General features: G+C 34.4%; 1 protein-coding gene across 6 annotated transcripts in view; it reads right to left on the bottom strand.

Annotated features, from left to right (window-relative positions):
• The window catches only part of HEATR5A (HEAT repeat containing 5A), a 64137-nt gene that overhangs the window by 17718 nt on the left and 27086 nt on the right, over positions 1–19333 (bottom strand). For 4 of the 6 annotated variants that reach the window (XM_035327721.1, XM_035327725.1, XM_035327723.1 and 1 more), the window contains exons 12-24: positions 18462–18573; positions 17398–17550; positions 16067–16166; positions 15142–15251; positions 10827–10990; positions 10552–10727; positions 9028–9133; positions 7838–8028; positions 7220–7379; positions 5984–6173; positions 5238–5407; positions 2297–2323; positions 281–419 (exon numbers count right to left, since the gene is read on the bottom strand). In XM_035327721.1, coding sequence (XP_035183612.1) covers positions 281–419; positions 2297–2323; positions 5238–5407; positions 5984–6173; positions 7220–7379; positions 7838–8028; positions 9028–9133; positions 10552–10727; positions 10827–10990; positions 15142–15251; positions 16067–16166; positions 17398–17550; positions 18462–18573 — 1798 coding nt within the window. The remainder of the gene's footprint in view (positions 1–280; positions 420–2296; positions 2324–5237; positions 5408–5983; positions 6174–7219; positions 7380–7837; positions 8029–9027; positions 9134–10551; positions 10728–10826; positions 10991–15141; positions 15252–16066; positions 16167–17397; positions 17551–18461; positions 18574–19333) is intronic. The other 2 variants (XM_035327726.1, XM_035327727.1) reach the window with 1 other exon arrangement.

Below are 19333 nucleotides of genomic sequence, written 5' to 3'. Positions count from 1 at the left end.
GGGTTTCTCTAGAACTGTACCTGCATTTTTTAGTTTAGTGACCTTTACTATCTAGAGTATATGAAAAGCAATAGTATCTTTGTAAAATATTAGTATTTTACCACTAAGAAAGGTTTGATGCTTTCAAAATTTTATACTATATAGAAAATTAAAGTAGAAAATCTTTGGGGGTTAAAGACTTCAACAAGAACATAGCAAAGTTTTCATACTCTTAGTGGAGCGTGTTTAGAATTCATTATCGGTGTGTTAAGTTCTTTGATCTCAAAACTTCATTACTTACCTGGAGTAAAATCTTCTCTGCTCTCTTTAACTAGTGCAACAGCATATTCTGATACTTCAGCAGCTTCTCTTTGTACAAGCTGACGTAAGCAAGCTACCACTGCACGTCTCAGTAACAAGTATGAGCTACAGAGATTCACCTGAAACGTGCAAAAAGAAACAATAAGATGGCTAACAAGCCTTTATAAGGTTGGTAATTCCTGAATTATTCCATAATTGCAGTTATGAAATCTGTGAAGTCAGTAAGCATGGAATTGATGCTAATTTTGCTCTTTTGTTCTTTTTTAAACTCCAAATAAAAGATTTTACAACTCCTATAATCAGTTTTAACATATCAGTACTTTTAATATTTTCCTCACTAAAGGTAATTTACAAGACTGGTTTTAGGCCAGATTCAATTCCCACTGGCACTGGTAGAAAGGCCCCATGAACTTCAATGACAGCTGAATTGTGGTCACCATGAACAAGTCTATTCCTTGCCTACAGAGTACATGTAATGGACTTGAAAACTCAGTGCAACAGAAATATCCTCAAATCATCATTGTTACATGTAACTAGGAAAATACCAATGTAACCAAAAGGGTGAGACAGTCAACCTGGCTTTAGTAAATCTCAACTCCATGCATAAAAGGAAGTTTATAAGAAAGGCCAAAGAACACCGCCGCAGTTTCTTTGCAAAAAAAATATTACACAAAAAAAATATTACATTGTACTGTTTTATAGAAGGTGAGAGGTAGGGAGAGAGTTACTGGTGAACATATCACACTAAGACAAATCAGCTCTCCCGAGCAGTTTCCAGCAAAAACTTTATGGTGTCATCATATTTAGCATCACCAAGACAGCGAGTTGCTTTTGTTTTTAAATACTGAAAAACGTATGATAATAGATTAACTATCACAGGAACAAGCAAAACCCCTTAAACACCAAACCCATTGCCTCAAGTTTCTTTGTCAGAGCACTTTGATTTTTAATTTGCTTGACTTCAGTTTTAAGAACATTCTGAAGTGGATCCCAAAGATAAATGAACCACATGCATCAGGTCAGGCAGGACAGCTACACCAATATTTATGAAAGTTCTAATTTAAGCTTAAGTTATCATCAAAAAATTATCCATTGCAAGTAAGCAATTGTGTACCCTTTGGTGCTGAAAGGAGCTGGCACCATCCTTTAACTAAAATAGACAGAGCTGAGTGTCTGCTGCAGGGAAACCTCGTGGTAATATCATGCTCCTCATTTGTCAGCAAGAGGTCAATGCATGTTAATCAAAATAACTATCTTTATCAGTTAGTGAACATAGTTAAAAATAACAAGAACACAAAAAATAAGTGATATAAAATTCCAGTTTTGTTATGTTAGTAAAACTAAGCAGCATCTTCTGAATTTTTGTACATGCACATGAACCTACGATACTTGGAATTATATATTCAGTGCACACAGAGATACACTCTCTACATAATTCTTCTAAAAGAAAAGTAACCTGACTCAGTAAGTATTTCTGCAAGATACTTCAATTGAAACTTCACAAATGAAAAATGAGGCTTTTAATGCAACATTTATGCAAGCAGGCTAAACATTCTATTGCAAGTTGGACGTGCATAAATTGCATGCTCATTTTTAAAAGGAGAAAAAAAAAAAAAGAGAGGATCTGATTCAAGCTACGGGACGATGCAAGATGCGCATTTTTCATCTCTCTCATTTTCCCATGTTCTCAGTAGGGGACACAACTCAACAAGAGACACAAAAATGCAAGCACCACATACAAACTTAAATGAACAAAGAGTTCCCTATCTGCACTGGACATGTTAAGATCAAAATGATACCTAACTAAGCACATAAATGAAATGTGTTTGCCTTCTGCAGAAAGTTAGGAAGGGTCTGGTTAGGATGGCAGTCAAATGTCACTTGACATGCTAAAAGAAATTATATTAAAATGGTTAAGAGGAAGAGAGAAAACATGAAATAAAAAACAGCACTGCAAACTGCTAAAGTTCAGGATTAACAAGGCATGGGGACCTACCAACACAGAATTATCCAACAAGATCTCCTGCACAAAAACAAATGACAAACCAGTCAAGACAAAACCAAAAATATAAATATCACAGTGATAGCAACCATACAAGGTGACCACTACATGTAAATTCAGTATATATTAAGTTCAGAATGTTATCTCAAACATACCAGAAAATGTATTTGTTTAGTTTGATTATCTTATATTTTATGAACAAAGTTAAATCGCAAGCCAGCTGCCCTTGAAATTAGTACTTAAAATAAATAGTACCAAGACAACATATAGCATATTTATTGACATTGTATGCTTATTTTGTTGCAAAATGTCTTGAATATCTTGCAGCTGAAAACTGGAGTGCTCACTACATCAAATGCTTCTACAGATAAACTCCTTAGAAGGCTGTGCTTACAGAAGTTAACTTTAGAGCTAATGTTAGACATGACTGAAAGATACGATTTCTATTCTGCCAGAGCCAAAAATCTAACTGACAATACATGCACCTGTTAGATGCCAAGCCCAGTGCAAAAGATCCAGCTGATGAACAAGGAATACTTCAAGAGCCTGGAGAATTGAAGGTAGATAAAGACATGCACATGTACACAATAAAATAACTAACTAATGAAATAAATGAATAAGGAACTGAACTGGTGAAGCTGTTCCTGAGTCATGCTTTGTTAGTGCTAGCATAGTGCTAAATTCGGGGAGACCTGAGCCCATGTCATCCTCTAGTGGGTGGAGGAGGTACTTTGCAGCTGCAATTGTGTTAACATGCCTAATGCTACATTTATTAATAAATAAATAGATAATAAAAAGAGAATGTCTTTTTCAGAACTTAAAAAGTAAGTTTGAATACAGAAATTTTCTGGAAGCCTTGAAGGAGCAGGGTAGAGAGGAAAGTTTAAAGATCACTTATCTGACAACACATTCTTTACCTCTGTTTTTCTGTCTTAAATAAAGAATATAGTGATGAATATTCACAGTATCCCATGCTCAACTTTTATATTTTACTTTTCCTTAAGACTCCAAAATGCCTTGCAAAGGAGCAGCGTCACACCTTGGTTATCACATGTAAAAATTTAAGCTCATGAAGAATGACTTGCTGAGAGTCACCCTGCATACCCAAGTACAGTCCAGGGCAGATCTCAGGGCCAACCACTGGCTTACTCTGCTTCCCTATGACGGTGGTGAGGTAGAAGGTGAAAACTACATGGATGCATGGTGAATTTTGCTAATACATTTCTGCTTGTGAAACTATCTTCTCACTGACTTGCAAAGCACACATTCAAATCATCTCTGTTTATGACACTCACGAGTGACATATTGACATGTCCTGAATACCAGCAACACCAGCCTTAATTCTATAACAAGTTATTCACCATGAGCAAAGTTCAACCATGTAAGGCCCCTGACTTTGGTGGAGTCCTCTTCTGTGAAGCTCATTATAGTTTCTGTGGGTGAAGATACGTGTGTACAGATGCACAGACACATACACCAAAGCCATCAAGTATGCGTCTTAATTTAGAAATTATTATTTTAAAGTTTATAAGGTACTTTATGAAATACTTGAGATAATTCCTAAAAATAATCAAAATTGGTAACATCATATAGACAAAGACTTCATCATAACAACCTATTTATTCATAGCTACTTTGTATTAGTTAGAGAGATCCTACTGTACATGAAAGCAGACTAAACTCCATGGACTTTCAAATGATCCCAAATGCTAAACACATCCTCTGTTCAAGAGAGTGACTCACTTGATTTGTTTCATCTCTATCAGTCTAAGAAAAATTGTGTTTTGCCTAGAGAAAATTGTAGCTGATGCATGCTAGAAGAAAGAGCACTTCAAATGAGTTCCAGCTCTGCAACTAGTATATATACATCTATGGTGGTATGAAGCTGAAAGAGCTTGTCCTTCAATTTTTCCTTGCTCCCACAAGCATCTTTGTAGACAAATGGAATGAAGATAAATGGAAAGTATCTAAACTTGATACAAAGCCAATACATGGTCTGAATTGATATACAAGCATTACCCAGGGGAAGATGTGAATAAGAGTTGTGTTTAAATAGACAACACAGATTTAAAATAAACAAACACACATACACTTTGTCTTTATTTTGTTCTCCTCTGATTTACAGGGAGACTAGACAGATTTTTACTTAAAAAGAAACAAAAAACCAAAACCCTAGCCCCTAAAATGACACAAAGGCTAAGAACTACCAGAAAATGATTGTTATTTTCTTGACAGAACTAAGTGTGTGGGAGCAACTCAAAGACAGAGATACTCTGGGAAAAACAAAAACCAGCAAGCAAAATAACCCACCTCTTTGTCAAATAGTGTTGAAAAAGATTTTTTTTCTGAAGACCTCATTTCATGTAAGTGTCGGAAAGTTTTATACTGGCTACGAAGAAGTTAGTACTCTAAATAGTTAGTAGTAAAGACATTACAAAACAGAGAAATCTACAATTTTTCACCATCATTAAAAAGAACAAATGAAACCAATCCTCAATAGTTCATAAACACACTGTTTTTGTTTCTTCTCCCCTCCTCCCCCCCCTTTTTTTTCCATTTTTATTCCTTTACCTAAGACTCAAATGCAATTGATGAAAAATTTTGGCCAGCTAAAATAGCTGGTAAAATCCAGCACAAAACTGTAATGGATAGTATGTTCTAAGAGACAACTGGCCTGATTAAGAGCAGCAGAACACACTTTCAAGCAGTTCAGAAGGCCAAGATTTTTTACAGTGTGCTCTCTTATAAAGGGGAAGCAGAAACTGAGAAAATAACCAGAAACATGGAGAATTCTTGCCTGAAGGAACACCCCACCACCACATAACGATCACTTACACTGCTTAAAGAACCATCTGCATTTTTTAAGCATTTCTGAACATGGTATTTTAAAACACAACTAGTATGGTATTGATATAGACTAGTAAACATATACTCACACATAAGCAGCTTACAAGGCTAGACAGGTTGACATGACGGGGAGCAAACATGTGAAGCTGCTGAAGACAAGAGATGGCTTGAGCCTGAACAAGGCAGTCAGGATTATCTTGCATCACTGCACAGCCCAGGAGACAGGAAGTTCTTAAGGCTGAAACTGTCGCACTGCTGCCTATATTCAGAAGAAAAAACATTAGCTTGTTTGTTCTTTAAAAAAACAACTTTTATTTCAAAACATAACCCATCTTTTCCCCAAGCTTCCCGTAACTATCATCCTCTTGAAGAACACCGTGTGTATCTATCTGTTATACTCTGATATCAATGAATCTTATTGCTCTGTGGAAGCTTCAGTGTTCAGGTAAGTAAAACTTGATGCATCATTTTAGGTGGCCAAATTTTAGGTGCCTGCATCATAGCAAAGACAGACTGGCACCAAACTTTTTAAGTTGTAATATCTTGTTTTCATGCTACATGTAAGAATTATCAGCCCAATGCAAGGCTTGGAAAACCATTTCAAACTAAGGAAAAGATGTCAAAAAGAAACACTATTTTTGGAAAACCAGCAGCCTTGCCATCTTGATTGCATAAACTCAGGGTCGATGAAATGCTACTGAATTGCAACAAGGAAAAAACTTAACAAATGCTTATTTGCTTATTAAATTTGAATTGCAGATTCAAGCAATGTTTCATAATTTTGATGCTTAAACAAACAAACAAAAAAAGACTGGCAATATTGTATATTGCATACCTTGCAACTCAGGGCCCAGCGTGGTAATCAGTGCATTTAAACAGCGACCAAGGCTTTGGTGAACTTCAGTGTAGGTAGGAGGCACAGTCAACAACAACATGAGAATGAGAGATAAGGTAGGTTCCACATGCACATGATACAAGGGGCCAGCTAAATCTACTATCAATGACAGAGAGTGTAGTGCCCATGCCTGTAAAATAAAAGAAGCAACCATGTTATGCATGTATGACAGAATAAACATAACATCTTCTAAAAATTGATAGTGCAAAGAAACTCAGTTCGTGTGATAAAAAAGTTGTCCTTACAGGTTCCAAAGGGACAAATGAAGATGTTTTCGAAAGAATCTTTAAGAACCAGGTGCTTAATAAGCCATTTTGAATATTTTATGAGGAACTTTGTTCTGCATTAAAGAACTGTTTTTAAAAAATGTCATTCTTCATTTCTAAAGAATGGCAGGTTAATTTAATGGTATTATTCCTCAAACACATTGCTTGTAAAATGTCTTATAGACCCATGTGCAAGAACAATATAATTTCCAAAAATATTACGAGAGTGACTAAAACATTTTTTTTTTGTCTTGATTATTTTGCACCAATAGCCACATCTGTTTCATGCCAGCATACAGTGCTTCTCTAAGTAAAGATAATGTAGATAAGGCTTAAAATAATTCTTTAATTGGGATTTAGATGACCACATGCAATATGCTCAATGTCTCTTAAAGCTATTTTAATAAATAGTTTTAGCTAGGAATAATCTTCAAAACATCTTGCTTTGTTCAAGGAACTATCTTGACCAAGTTCTATAGCATTCAAGCTACAAATCCACTATTTACTATGTAATCCTTCATGGAAAAAAACTGTGAAGCATACATCATAGCAGAGACCCAAAGCAACAAGAACAGAAATACCAGGTACCATCTCAAGGTCAAGACAGAGGTAAACGTGAAATTAATCAACTCCTAAAACATCAGATCTTGTTTTTGAAGCCAGCATATTTTAGCCTTATGATACTCATTGATCATGAAAAAGAACCTCTTGTATCTCATCATAGTACTTGCTTGGAAGGTAGATTTTGAGCATGGGCTACAGTTTTCGTTGCTGCTCCAGCCATCACCTGCAAGTTATATCTAACAGATTGTGAAGTGTTATTCTTACAAGAAAAGAACTTTAAAATATTTTTATATTTACTTTTAAAATATCAGTTAATTTGTAAGAGAATGTTTTTAGATAAGTGTACCTGTACATCAGGAGAAGTACTGTCCTGAGATAAGGTATAAAGGATTCCAACACATGCATTCAGGTGCTGAGTAGAACCTATTCCTCCTAAGTACCTATACAGACATCCCAGAGCCAAAGAATGGCCGGTTCTTGATACCACATCTCTAGCAGATTTTAGCCTAGTAATTATAAGGAAAGAAAGCTGTTAATGTGATCACTAAGACTGACCTTACGCAATAAGCACATCTACAAATGGAAGTTGTAATACATAATCAGCAAAGTATTTTAATAGACATTGCTATATTGCAGAAATTCTAAGTTTATCGTCTATCACCTGAAAGAAGTAGCAAAAATATTTTTAGATATACTTAAACAATGTCATTAGAACAGCAGCCTAGCTAATTCATTTGCAAGTTTGTGTGCTTACTTAGTTTTACTATTTAAGATGATTGTCTAAAAGCTATATGCAGAAACAAGACAATGCTTTTTCTTGTTAATTTCTCAAGTGACATCCAATTTAGAAAGGCATAACAGCTTTTGTGACTATTCTTTTAATTATCATCATACTGGGGCCCGGCTATATTTCAAGTGTTTTTAAAAACTCAACGAGTAATTTATTGCACTTTTTTGAACTTACTTGTCAAAATTAACTTGTGCTAATCCAGCAGTGAAGGCACTGTCAGAAACCACCTGTGCCAACCTGGCCCAACATTCTGCAGCAGCACACCTTAGAAGGGGATTATTGCTTTCCAAGGCACCCATAACCAATGTAAGAGCAGACCTTTTAACTTCTTCTGGACCTAAACTTCCCTTGCAGTTAGCCAAGTGCTAAAAATAGACAGTAAATATATTAAACTTCAAGACAGTACAGTAATCAAATGTGTTTTTCTGTCAGTCATGAAAAAATTTCAAGATCTGCAGAAGGAAATGGATTTTATTCCCCTCTCATCTGAGGAGTTCCTTGATTTTCATTTGCTGTTTGAGAGTTAGAAGTCTAACTCCAGATAAGCAAGCATCGTATCACAACTTTATAATATCAACATTCTGATTTTAAAAAATAATGGATAAACTGTAGAAGAACACAATAAACCAACAATCTAGGAAAAAACAAAAAAAAAACAAAAAAAACCAGGAAACATCGAGAAGAAAAATAGTGAAAACAGAATGACACAAAGGAAATCAAAAAATCCCAGTCCAAAAAAAAAAAAAAAAAAAAAGAGTATGAGCAAAAACTAAAGCAGTTGAATTGCATACTAAATATACCAGAAATACTAATACTGTATGATGAGAGGTCTTGCCTATTATGAAAAGATTTTCTTCAAAATAAGGCAAAATATAAGAAGGAAAGAATGACAACTGCACTTTAATAGAGGAAAACACATATAAAGCATCAGGGAAGAGCAAAAAAATGGCTGATAGCAATGAGATGATTTTTACTCATCTTTAATTGTCTTAATTTCTACAGTATGAAATATGAAAAAACAGTGATACAAACAGAAATGATGCTAACAGAATTTTTCCATCTATTTCCTATTGGAATTCACTAGTATAGTTTGTAATATACTGTAGTGTACTAACAAAAGTTTTTTTTATCACCCTTTAATGTTAAAAAATATAAAAAAAATAACTGGCTATTCAGCACTTCAGGAATATGACATTACCAATATTGCCACAGAAAACAGTAGGACTGATTTTTACCTAGATGATTAACCAAAATAACTTGTACAAAGACACATTTGAACCAAAGGATGCCATGTTTTAGTAACAAAATCAACATTTTGGGCTAGGAAAGTGAAAGACAAACAGTGGAGAGAAACAAAGATTTACCTTCAAGGAAGTAGAAAAGGCTGACACAACATTTAATTGTACTATTTGTTGCCGTGATCCTTTTGTTTGCTTTATGGAATTCAACAACTGTTCTAACACCTGGAGCCTTAAACAAAAAGAAAAAAAACTCACAGAATTAGAAGTGAAGGAAAATCCACCTGTCTTTTTACTTTATAACGCATATCGAAGCCTATATTGTATATAGAAAGAGTTGGAACAAATATTTTAAGTCTCAAGCCTTTTTCTTCAACTGGCATCCTATTACTTTTTTTTTAATATTCCCTATTACATTATCATACTCTAAGATCATGAGCTTTTTACTTTTGTTCCCTTATAACTTATATGTTTGCACATAATTGCTGATATTTAAGTAACATGAGACATCCTACTAAAAGGTACTGTATATTGGAACGATATGTTTTGCCTTATAATTGAGAAAAGACGAGTCAAAGAAAAAAAAAACGAGTTATATGGAGCAAATAATTCAGGTATTGAGAAATGGGTGAAGAACAACCAACAACCTGATGACAGGAGGGGTAAAAAGCCCAAACAAACTGGGGGGAGGGGAAAAGTAGTTACTCATGAGAGAATGAAGACGAAAGTAAGAAAAACATATGAAGCACAGGGCAATTTTACTGGCAGGTATGCACGTATGAAAACAACTGCCTTGGGATTACACTAAACAAAACGCCATACAGTGACAGGGTAGCCAATCTAAGCAGTGAAGACATCAAGACTCAGGACTCACATGCTGAACACTCATCCTTCACAGGAAATTACAAAACCATCTTCACCTACAGGGATTGTGATTTGAGGATTAACTACAATTGGCTTTAAAAATACCAAGGTACTTTTAATTAAAAAATAATTCATTTGCTCTGATGCTACATTCAAGAAAATTACCAACAGCATGAGGAATAAGCACCAGCATGCAAAAATGTTGATGAACTTCATGCCTCTGCAACTGACATGCTTATGTGGCAATCAAAATGCCATGTGGGCAGTGGGAAGACATGTACAGACACACAAAATCCAAGAGAATTTTCTAATTCCTTTCAGCCTTCTTATACCTTTACAGAACTGTATGAGGACACATATACTTGTTTCTCTCCATTCACTTTTTATGCAGAATGAGGCAGTGAAAGGGTTAAATTTTGCTGTGCCTTCTTACCTTTTTCCCTTGTTTGTTTCAAAATATTCAGTAATTAGGTGTTGTATTATAATAATTGTATAATGTTATTTTTTTCATTGTTTGGGCTTTGAAAACAAAATTAATATTTTTCTCAGTCAAGATAATTTATTATGATGACAGTAAACTCTTACTGGATGTGACTTTGTATTGTGAGCAACTTTAAAAAAAATCTAACCATTTCTTAGTCTGAATAATGTTAATCACATAGTTGACAAAATCCACTTTCATAATTCACTCATTTTTTCAGAAATTTCTTCGGTATTCACTCTCAAGCACACTGACCATCTTTTAGCATCTCTCAAATTCCCCAACAGTTAAAATTACTATTTTACCTGTGAGTTTCTGCTATATGGGAAAAAATAACTCCAAAAAGACGAGTTGCTGCACTGACAACAGACAGTACAGGAGGTAGTGGTTTAGGTATTGAATCACGCTTTGCAACTTTCTCATATATTGAGTAAGGGTCATACTCCAGGCTGCCTCCAGCTACGCTGTTACCTAAAAGGAGCTGTAAGGATAAAAGCAACCAAGTCATAACCAGTACTGACCTCAGTAATTAGAGCTGAATGAGAATACAATACCACCAGTATATTAGGCCAAGAAGTACCTGCTCTTCAATAACTCCATGGTCAGTCTCTTGCAGTAAGGGACCAAGTAAAAGGAGATCATCTTCATGACAAAGGGGTGGAAGCAAGAATGTGGAGGCATCAATCTGGCTATCTGGTATGGTTAAGTCTGCAACCAACTCTTTCAGAACAGCACAGAAGCTTCCTGCAAAATTTTCAGTTAATTACTTGCCATGTGCAACTTTATGAGCAAGAACATACATATAGTGAAATAGCAATATCCATCTAACATTTTTCTGAAGTTCTCAAATGGTTAACTAGAGAACACTCTCTTCTTGCTAAAGAGAAAACAACAGGGCACTACTTAAAGTAAACAAACTCTGCATACAGTGATCTAGAAGATGAAAACCAGAAACCTTTATCTTTACAGAGGGCATAATGCCACTAGTTAGGTACATTTACAGTTAAAATAGAGGCAAAAAGGCAGTTACGAGGACAGATACATTTCTACCACAAATTTGCTGAAAATTAATGCTGTGGAATGTGTTACATAACCAGACAGGAATACTTGGACTTGGCAAGCAGAAGCCATTTAAAACATTCATAAGGTTGGTAACTAACCAAAAGCTACAGGCTGTACGCCACTATTCCAGGAGTTTGTACTCACAAAGCGGACCATGAGGAATTTACTCTGCATTACATTACGATAGTTTACACTAGTAAATAAAGCTTTCACATATTTTTGTGTCTAAAATTTCAGCCAAGATTATACATTATTATACTTGAAAAAACAACACCAGGCAATCAGAGTCAGACTACTTTAGATTTTTTAAAACCGTCCCCACACTGAAAGAACCTTTTCTGGTGCTAAACCATACATGCTGAGAAAGGCCTGGTGTATTTGATAAGTAGTGTTGAAAACCACTGCAGAATTGATCTTAAAAGTGTATACATATTCTTTATACAAGTGTTACATATGAGTTTTAAGATTGCAAAGTCAAGGTGTAACAAATTAGGAAATGTCATCACTATAGGAGGCTTAAGTCCACACATCCAGTCCTTGGCATTCAGTTTTCTTGTTGGATGCTCACACAATTACCCTGTAGCACTGAAGTTGCTTATACTTTCTGAACACACAGAAGCTCCAAAAAGCGCAACACCACAGTTGCCACCCCATCTCTCTCCTGCTTCTGATTAGCCTCTGACTAAAAAGCAAGTACATCATTTTTTTCCAAAATGCTTAACTCAAATCTCAATTTTTAAATGCCAGCACTGTCAAATATATTCCAAGATGCAGATACTGTGTGTCAAAGGGACAGAAATTCAGCCTTAAAAGAACACCAACAAAACTCCACCAAATTAAGAAGAACCAGAAACTGCTCTTTCATGAGTTGTTGTATATCACAATAGAACAAAGAAAATTTGAAAAATCTCTTTTCTATGAAAACAGTTCACCAAATCAAATTTAATGGTGATACTCAGCATTTTTAACTGAGTTATTCTAACAAAGTAAACATTTATTTTAGTTCCAGCCACTTAGCCATTCTCAATGTGCCAAATAATATTATCCCAGCATAAAATGGATCCAAATTTTGAGCCAGAATGCTGTTCCAGAATTGTAACCATTCATCTCATCCTATTCGGGAAGAGAAATGAATGTTTGTATTCCATTTTATGGTTTAGACAGGAGAACATAACAAGCACAAAAAGCTGAAGAATGTAAAGAATCCTAATGAGTTCTATGATAAAAAAACATTAATTTCAGATCACAGAAAACAGAAGCAAATCTATTAAACAAATTTTAAACTACCTGTGTGAAATTCTCAAATTGAACATTATAATTAAAAATTGTATATTAATTCACAAGAAAGCAATGTTTTAGTCTTAAAAACATAAGCACATTATCAACCAAAACTAACGACGCATGAAAGTGATCTAGAATGTGAATCACCACCTTCGAAACAAAAATGCCTTTTCCCAGCTTGACAAATGCCTACTTTCTATCTGCTACATTGCAATGTTTTAAACATTTGCACATGTCCAAGGAAAGCAACTAAAACATTAAATGTCTTTCATTGATGTTCAAATTAACCTAGTACAGTCATGTGTCTGTCAACTGTTAAAATAATGTAAAAAATCAGGTTCTACTCTTGCACGCTCACAGTAAGCCTTCAAAATTCCACTGTTTGATCTTACTGGTGACTGGAAGCATCAAGACAAAAACATCACTGATGAGGAAAGACAGCAGGAAAGGACCAAGCAGAACCTAAACCAGTCCTAGTATCATACACCTCAGAAATCTGAAGGTTTGAGTTAAGAAAGTGGCTTAGAGCTATGATTACAGCCTCTGTTTCCAAACATTTCTTTTGGTGGATACTTGTTTTTTTTTTTTCACTTTTTTGTTTGTTTGTTTTTAGATCCAAACTGTTTGCAAATAATTACTTATAACTCAAGTTACATGAGGCCCTCCTCAACAGAAAAACACCTTGCAGGTTTCTAGCCTCTGGCTAACTACCTGGAGCTAAGAAAATGAAAATAAAAGAAATAAAACATGTGAACACTTCTCATTCAGTGCATCACTCTGAGCCACGCAAAACGTGCCAGGTTGTGCTACACTACTATTTTTCCTTGTGATAATAACTAACGTTAGACATAGAAAAAAGCATCCAGAGTTCCATAATCATATTGTTTTCCCAATAATTTATTTTTTAAAATACTAGTATTTGCAGTTTCTCCATGAAACTATCATAAGAGAAATACTATGGAAAGAAAGGTATTTCTCATAATCTTTACCTAAAAAAAGGTTTTTAGCATTTCTAAATGACACTTGATTAAAACACAATAGACCTTGAAAATAAGCTCTTGCAATGTATCTTTTTCCATTCTTTCCTCAGTCCCACATGGCTATATTACAGATGGGTGAACAGCTCAGACACTGTATCTGTCAAACTAGTGTTTTGATTCTAAATGCTATTTAAAAAGCTTTAAGCCATGTGCCAACTTATTTATAACCATTCTTTTAAACTTTCTCTTTCTTTATTGGTTCTAGATTGCAACACCCTCAGCTAGGACGCTGCTTTCTCCCAAGACTCAGACTTTATGCATCAGATTGCAAAATAGTATTTTTCAATAGTTAGACTATGCACAAATCCCAAACAAACCAAGAAACTGTCAAACCTGTCCAACCTCAAACACCTGCATTCCATAAAACTTTGTCCCTTTAAATAAAAGAAGAAAAGAAAGAACTTGCTCTGAGGGATGGAGGTGACATTTCAAGCTTTTAAGCTTCAATTCACAAATGAATATTATACACCATTTGTGTGCATATATATATATATATATAACAAGTGTTATATTCAGACCTCAGACATGACAGTTACTAAGGCAGAGAAATCAGTGATTTATCCTTATGAGGATTCATTTAGCAGTTACCACTAGATGGAGCAGATTATTTGAGTGAGCATTTCCTCCATGATACAGAGGGCACAACTAACTCAATGGCTGGCTGGCCCATATGGGCCCATAATAAACATGGCCCAGCCCCATATGGGCTGTGTCATATTTATTTTGGTCTATACAGTACTGTGTGGCAAACTATTGACAATTTAAAAATGCCAAAAATTATGTTTTCGTTGATCTGGTAGTAGCTATGGTAGTAGATTAGATTTTAAATATGGCAAGTTATGTTCCACTAAAGAAAAGCAAGAAGCAAGTCTGTTCCCAGATTCTGTTTACAAGCTTCTATACTTTTTTTTTTTTTTTTAAATCAGCAATATGCACAGGACAAGATTAATATATCTGTTATACATAAATCTCCTAGAAGCAATTACTCTCTCCCTCTTCAGAGATCTTCAAAAGCCATCTGCACATGGTCCTGTGCAAGCTGCTCTGGGTGTCCCGGCTTGAGCAGGGGGCTTGGACCAGCTGACCTCCAGAGGTACCTGTCAGCCTTAGCCATTCTGTGATTCTATTAAAATCTTTTAATGAATCCTTTTCAATCAATTTATGTTGAGATTATACCTTTTGGATTAAGAACTCAGTGGAAAGTAAGACTGGCATCAAAGTAAGTTAATTCCTCAAATAATTAAAAATAGCAAGGTTGTCTACCTTCAAATTTCAACTAAAAATATCACGCAGGTCTGTATTTCTAATAGGAGACAAAAAAGGAAGAACATGAACACCAGCTTTTCGAAACCACTGTGACTTGACTACAATTTCATCAAATATAAACAGATGGACTAAATTTGTTAGAAAAGGTGCAAATAAATCTTGCTAGCTGAAAATATGTTGATCAAAAATTTAAAAATAAGACCATGGCCTTTTTTACAGGTATTTCTTTGTAAGAAAAGTACATACCTTCATATGTCTTTGGAGGCAATACTGCCAGTAATTCATAAAGTTTATGTCTGTAAACTGTTGATGATGTTTTTAAGGAATTTCCATATGACTTACATATTGAAGAAAGCCTTAAAATACAAAAATCATATTAAGAGATTTTAATGATTTTGAGTATTATCAAATACTGGTTTCATTTGTACTAGACTCTACTGAATACTTCTAAAATCCATACATCTTGTAGGTACAGTTTTGATTTACACTAGCAATAGCAGAAGTCAAACAATTTATTTCACATCCTCTGGCAGAACCTCTTGGTGGTCCATTCCCAGTCATTCCTTTTATTTAATACTAGAGAAATAAATTAGGTTTTCTATTGCCTTTGGTTGTATCTATATTTACTACAATTAACTTTTTTTGTGCATATATGTTTGTTATAGTTTAGAGCCCAAACACATTAAATCACTACTTATTCTGAAATAGAGGCAAAAGTTAAAAAAATTACAAAACTCTTTACAGCTTTGTTGTCAATCTAAATCTAAAACATTAGATTTATAAAACTTTTAATTTTAGATTAGAAAACATTAGATTTATAAAACTTTTTGTCCCAGGGTATTCTTGAATTAGCTTTTTTATTGTATAAGAATGACCATGGATACACACAAATGTATATGTTCAATTAAAAAAAAGCAGAATAAAGGCATTAACTTAACAAAAGGATACAATACTTTCTTCCTTCTTTATATAATACTTCAATATGTAAGACATTATTATGCCAGCTATTATTATGCCAGCTAAAGTTTTCAGCTATACAGCTAAATCCTATACTCTAACTTTTGTTCTTTTGAAAAGAAAGTTCTTAAGAAAGTGCACTAAATCAATTACAAGAATATTGCTACACAGCTTTTCAGAATCAGAATCTCATTTAACAGTTTGATACACTTACTGTGTCAATAAATCAACAGCACTTGGGAGAGGAGGAAGAAGTCTCTGAATGACTTCATCTGTAAGAAGACCAGCACAGTGGGAAACAAAGCTTTTGATAGCTAAAAAAAAAGAATTGGAATTGAACTTAATTAAAGTGAGATATCTAGAAAAAAAAAAAAATCACATAATTACCTCACTTAAAATTTAAAAATGGAAGAAAGCATGGGAAAAAAAATGCATTTTGACCAGTAAGTTAAGAAAATGATATAATCATAAAAGATACAATCACATTCACAGACGCATTGTTTTGATGTCTCAGCTTGGATATTTGTACCTTGACTTCTAGTTGCATACATGAATGCAAGCATATTTTTGCTATGAATCGAGTTATTGAATACAACTCAACTTCATGATAACTCTATGACAATTATAATAAAAGAAAAAGAAAAAAATGGGAAAAGGATGATGATCAGACTACCTACTGCTTATGCTGTTAGTTTTTACTTTAAATTTAGCTTAATTACTGTACTTTAAGAAGCAACTTACATGTACTTAAGTATTTTTAATTGTTTACAGAAAATAAAACTTGAATTAGTATTTCAAAAAGTATCTAGAAAATATAGAGCATAAAAGACCTAATTCCAAAATAAACAAATATGTAATGATTAATTGTTCAGGTTACTTCTAAAATAAAATTACTGTTGAATTCCACACATTCTGATAGATTTGAATAGAGAGAGAATGGTGATCAATATACTTCAGCTCACATTTCTGCTATGCAAAGGACTCTTTAATGCTCCAGAGTATATGACTGCAACACGTTAAGTATTTGAAGAGCAGTGAAATGGTCTTTTACCAACCCAAATTCCCCATATTTCACAACGAAATGCTCTCACAAATTTGTTTGATTCACCAAGCCTATTTTGCTTACAGTAAGTCAGCTATTAGGTAACAGAACTGTTATTTACTAAATACAGTAGAATGTATAAGCAACAGAAGATAACCTGGTTTATGTCTTCAGATGCTACTGTGATATGCATGTTAAACAACATCAACAAAAAAGAGAATCCTTCCTGATACCAGCTACTGCTTGGAAATAACTGATTTTAAGAACAAGAGAAAGAATCCTCTTCTGTAACATAGTTTTGTTCTCATTTTTTATTTTTATTTATTTTGCAATAATGAAATACACGTATATAGATACACATATGTAAATATATATATACACATGTTGGAGACTGAATACAACCTCTACCACACAGTAAAAGAAATCTATATGAAGTATCTTTGTTCTTTCAGATGGAAAATCAAACCACCAACCCAACTATAAATACAGCACATCCCACTTACCACAGAGAGCACCAGCACGGCCTTCCAGTGTTACTTGCCACGTAAAAGAATCTCCTCGCGTCTTTTCTGTTTCTAGGTCTTTGGGGGATAATGGAAAGACACACTTCCACAGTAACAGCATTCGTGGCAGATGGTGCTGGACAACTGCAGGACCTGTAGGTATTGACAGCTTTCATACCAATGTGAAGACTCAGAGTAGAAATATTCTCTTTGTTTTTTTTTTCTACATACATGTTTTTTCTACATTCACAAAATAATTACAGCTGCAAAAAAATCTTTATGCTACTTTCCCAGCCTACTCGCATATCATTGGTCAAATGTTTCCTTGGTATTCCATTTTCATACATGACACCATACCCACTGACAGATTTACTAATAAGCCACTAAGTCAGCTACGGCATCTGTCTTATTGAACACAGACCCTGGGGATCACCAGCATAGAAGAGATACAATGCAGCAGCAACATTCAGAAAAAGCAAACATTTGTTATAAAGTAATGTAGTTTCAGGTAATATCATATTTTTGCTAATACAAGAGAAAACTGGGAGCCATTGGGCTGAAATAATAGCTGAAAACTATTATATGGACGTATGTTAATATATGGACAAAGCTGTCAACACACATTTTTCGTTAGTAGTTTAATATTAGAATCAATAATCTGATCAGTAATAAGTATCAGAAAGTTGAGTAATATTTCAAGTGTCTGACAAGAGGGAACAACGCTCTTCTTTTTTTGTGCCGGGACAGATCTTGAAATAAATAATTACTGTAAATGTTCATAACCACAAGGACATTTGGTTAGACTGATTTTGAAATTTTACTTTCCATATTTAATTAATAGTGATCCCAACCAGTCAATGTTTCTTAGACATTATTTTCAATGACCTAATAGTAAGTTTTAAAGTAATGGCATTTTTATTTTAGAAAGTTTTCTAAATATTTACATTGTTATTTTAGAATTATTTTGCAGTGGTAAGTTAAATTAAACATCAGAAGAAATAAACTCAGAGACAGAACATGGAACAGGTTAATTTAGTTTAAGTAAAATGTACTAAGCCATTTACCTAATGTCATGAGGGCAGCTATCAACAGCCATCCAGCCTGGGTTCGCTGCACTGAAATGCGACTGTTCTGAGAGGCAGAACACAACAGATCTTCTGCTACAGTCATGATTACCTTCAAATTTATAGAGAAAAACAGCGCATCAGTATCTTAGTAACTAATTGAAATGTTTTTTCAATTGTATTTGCTATTTCATTGTCCCCAAATACAACATCGTCTTCCTCTCAGGCAATGGCAAAAAAATTAGGTTTATAAAGTAGCAATGATGGACTTCAGTACTAGTCTAGGATGGTTTCAACAGTTGCTATGGGGTACCAGTTAAGTTACTTGCTTCTTGGTCCCTTCTTTTACCAATAGCAAAAGGAGAGCTGATAATTCTCTTTAATCCTTACCACACATATTCCTGTGAGTTCTGATACGCTATTTATACCACTATATAGAAAAAGGATACATGAGACCTACGAATTACAGCTCAGAAGTAGTCACAAGAGGGGTAAAAGATCTTTTTATTCTTGTTTTAGAATAAATCCTACCATTCTTATTGACGGTTCAGAAATCAACAAATAGTATGAATAAACAAGCAAGTTTGAGAAGTAGGCTAAGGCATAATTCGGTCCTGTCTGATCTTCTCCACAATAATTGCATGTGCCTAGTGATGTGCGACATGCAAAGTGACAATCTTCACTTGGTACCAAAGCACAAGCTACCTAGAATTTACAGGGAAAAACATACAGGGTGTCTGCAAATCGCTGGCTTCACATTGTGTTTTACATACAGATTTCTTCACTGTTCAAAAGTATTTTTTTTCTTATCGTGTTATAACTGATTGCCAAAACAAATTGCTTGCAAATTACCGTTACAAATAAGTGGCATT

This window comes from Oxyura jamaicensis, chromosome 5, assembly GCF_011077185.1.
Source record: "Oxyura jamaicensis isolate SHBP4307 breed ruddy duck chromosome 5, BPBGC_Ojam_1.0, whole genome shotgun sequence".
Lineage (NCBI taxonomy): Eukaryota > Metazoa > Chordata > Aves > Anseriformes > Anatidae > Oxyura > Oxyura jamaicensis.
The sequence above is the reverse complement of the archived record's forward strand: the minus strand, read 5'-3'. Positions and strand labels throughout refer to the sequence as shown.